This window comes from Mus pahari, chromosome 11 (assembly GCF_900095145.1).
Source record: "Mus pahari chromosome 11, PAHARI_EIJ_v1.1, whole genome shotgun sequence".
NCBI lineage: Eukaryota > Metazoa > Chordata > Mammalia > Rodentia > Muridae > Mus > Mus pahari.
Window position 1 is genome coordinate 49551189 of NC_034600.1, and position 3575 is coordinate 49554763.

General features: G+C 49.2%; 1 protein-coding gene across 1 annotated transcript; it reads right to left on the reverse strand.

The window, feature by feature from the left end:
* Positions 1 to 1134: 1134 nt before the first annotated feature.
* LOC110329205 lies at positions 1135 to 1724 on the reverse strand. The gene has a single exon (XM_021208802.1). The coding sequence runs from the start codon at positions 1708 to 1710 to the stop codon at positions 1207 to 1209; it is 504 nt and encodes a 167-aa protein (XP_021064461.1). The 5' UTR covers positions 1711 to 1724; the 3' UTR covers positions 1135 to 1206.
* Between the last annotated feature and the right edge of the window lie 1851 nt (positions 1725 to 3575).

The window sequence follows — 3575 nt, forward strand, 5'->3', positions numbered from 1 at the left end:
CCTTCATTTATTTGTTCCTCTCACTGTATAGCCCCGTCTGTCCTAGAAGTCTCTGTGTAAACCAGGCTGGTCTGGAACTCACAGGGATCCACTTGCCTGAGTGAACATGTCTACCTCAGATCCATTTCCTACTGAGAGGCTAGACTTTCTGGAAGACCAACAGGTGAACTAAGGCTTATACAATGTGAAGCTCTTCCAAGACTAGAAGTGCTTAAAGGCCACCCTCTCAAGGCCATGTGGCTGAGTTTTCTGTGTCAAGGCCAGTCCTGCCATGACCGTCCAACCTAGCCAATCCTGTTTCTGCAGGTGAATTCACTTGAGATGCAGAAATTTGCTCTGGAAATCGCTAAAAGTAGTAAGACTCTCCCATGCAAAGGTGGTGGCACAGGCCTGTAATCCCCATAATAGAGAGGCAAGGCAAAGTGAGTCTGAGTTCAGGGCTAGCCTAGTGTTACACAGAGACTGAAGAACAGCTAAGCTACTGAGAACCATTGTCTCAAAGGAAAAACAACAACAAACAAAACCCCTGGGATGTTGTATGCACCTGAAGGACACAAGACATCTGAGTTTCCCCTTAGACAAAGGGAAATGTGTCTGGAGAGCTGCACACTTAGTATGGCTTTAAAGATCTTTCCTGGCACTCCTGACACCTGGAGAATCATAGGGGTAAGTGGAAGTTGCAGGTGTCTCCCAGATTAATTTGGAGGGGAAACATCTGGGTGGATCAGTCATCATCCATGCTGATTCAGCAGAAGGGTTTCCCAACGTGCTCAAGGTTCCTCCCTGTGTGCTGGTTATCTTATGGCCCAGCACACAGAGAACCAGGATGCCTAAGGTCCCCTGAGGACTTCCCTTAGAACAAGCCACCAGTTATCCTGTAACCAACAGTAGGAAACAGTAGAGTATCCTCCTCTGTGTCCACTCCACCCTCCATCTGTTCCCCGGGGCCATTTCAAGAACACAAATTTATTTAGCTTTTTAAGTACTTTTATTAAGAAAGCTGTAACAAACAAACAAACAAACAAAAACAAGCAAACAAACAAATAAATAAAACGATACAGATGGCTGCAAAGACACAATTGCCTTTGTATATGAGAGAGGCATGGATGTCTCTGTAACAGCAGGAGCTGACAGGTGATCCCCTCATTGCAAGTCTTAGCAGGCATCAGGGCTCCTGGGCTCCACATTGAGTTCTGGGTGGCTTTCTCACTTCTTCTGGCCAAAAGCCCTTTGAAGCCATAAGCAGCAGCCTACACCCTTGGGACTGTCAGAAGCTGGATCCTGGTCAGGGCAATCTCCACCATCACAGGTCTCAAGTTCCAGCCCTTTCTCCATGAGCAAGCAAGGTGAGGGTTGGTCTGGCTCCTCTGTATCTTTGTCATTGTCCATGTCCACATCTCCTGGGAACACTTCTGGCCCCCTCTGACTCTTACTCTGGAAGACCTCTGTGTCTGTGCCCTTCTTCATGGCACAATTCAATCCGGAATGGTATCTCAGGCAGTCCCAGCTCTCAAATACACAGGGAAGGTAGTATGGTTCCCAATCAACAATCCAGTCATCCCCATGGCAGTGGTTTGGCTCTCCACAGAAACACGGTGGCTCAGACCTGGAACATCGTGGACTCAGGGCTGGCGATTCTTGTGCGGTCTGCAGTGCACACTCTTCGGAATGTGATGTATCTTGGACAAGACAGGGAAAGAACCGCTTCATTGCCTTGGCTTCACCAAAGTCCTTGACCTGATTCAGAGAAGACTCCAGTTTAGTTAATTATACTCTATACTTCTTGGCACTTCCCAACCATGACACCGTGGGAAGCTGGGTTTTAAACCCACAATCCTAGCAGCTCTTTTCATTGCCTAAGGAGGCAAGATTCTGCCCAGTCTGGTGGTGCCAGCCTTTAGTCCAAGCACCTAAGGGAAAGAAACACATCTCGGAACAGAGACATAGTCAGGTGGATCTCTGATTCCAAACCACTGTGGTCTCAGACCTAGTTTCAGGACAGCTAGGGCTACACAGGAAAACCTAGTCTCAAGAAACAAAACAAGCAAACAAAGGAGTGAAGCTTCTTGTGGGACCCTGAGAGGCAGCCTGTTTTCTGGTTGAGCTAGGTTTAAACCCCAGAGACCCAGCAGAATAACTCTGCAAGGGACGGAAGTCCTGTTTCCCATGCTCCCAGACACTAGGCTCCTGACATGAGGCCTCGGCTCCATCATTCTGTCTTTCATTCAAGTAGGGCCACGCCCCAAGCTCCTGGTATTCTGTCTGGACTCCACCCCTACAGTTACCTGGCAACAGCCATGCAGGCCTGGTCCACTATAAAAGGGGCTGTTTGCCCCCTCTTCTTCTCTTGCTCTTACTCTCTTATTCTTGCCCCTTGCTTCCTTGCTCCCCCTCTCTCCTTGTGGCCATGGCTGGCCTTTGCTTCTCTAATCTCTCCCTCTTTCTGCCTTTCTACAATAAGCGCCTTAAAACCATGGACTGCCTCTTTTCACCGGGATCTGCTCTGCTGGAGCAATATAGCAGGTCTTCCTCTAAGGAACTGCTCCTCTAATCTCTCACAGGAAGCCTCTCAGCTCCAACAGAGCTCTCCACCAACAGAGCAAGACAAGGACTCTCCTCCCTTCCGGACCCAGCCGGAGCTCTCTCCTCCGGCCCCTTTCCCTTCGGGCCCCGGGCCAGAGCCTGCCTGTGGGTAACCACTGCATTCTCAGCTCTTCTGAGATACCCAGCGGCATCTGCAGTGTCTGGGAGCCTGAGAACCTGTTGGTCTCGGACCCCCAAGCCAGCTCCTGGAAGTTCCCCAGGTACCCCAGACTGTACTCCCCGATCCCCAGAGCAGGGTCTCGTGGTTTCTCACAGCCTGATTGCCCACCCAGCGGGTTAGTATGGGCCGGACTCGGGACACCATACTAACCGACAGCTTCTCAAAGATACTATCACTCTGGATGCGATGGTCTAGAGTTAAACATTATAGATGACAGGTTAGACAGGTAATGGGAAAAGTACTAATGAACCAGCAAATCTCTTTGGGGTGCTTGGTTTAGAGAGAAAAGGATCAAACAGAATGATCTCTCACTTACTCTCTCATTCTTAGAAGGTAGTTCATTAACATGACTTACAGGTTGCAGTCGAGCTTATTCCACAACAGCTGAATTTGAAGCAAAGTCCAAGAATCCAGAAGTTCTCGCTCACTGAGGCTGGATGTCTCAGCTGGTTATCAGTAGAAGATGGAATCACAGACCAGCTTGCTCTAGTACCCTCAAACTAATAGACTTGCTATCTAGGAGAGAGCAAGCAGGCAAAGTGAAAACTTTCTTCCTCTGTGTTTTTTTTCTTTTTCGAGACAGGGTTTCTCTGTGTAGCCCTGGCTGTCCTGGAACTCACTCTGTCGACCAGGCTGGCCTCAAACCCAGAAATACTCCTGCCTCTGCGTCTGGAGTGCTGGGATTAAAGGCATGCGCCACCGTGCCCCGACCTCTGCATTCTTATATAGGCCTCCAGCTGAAGGTGTGGCCTGAATTAATGGTGTGTATTCCAGTTTCGATGTCTGCATTAAAGCTGAGTGTTTTGTGCTG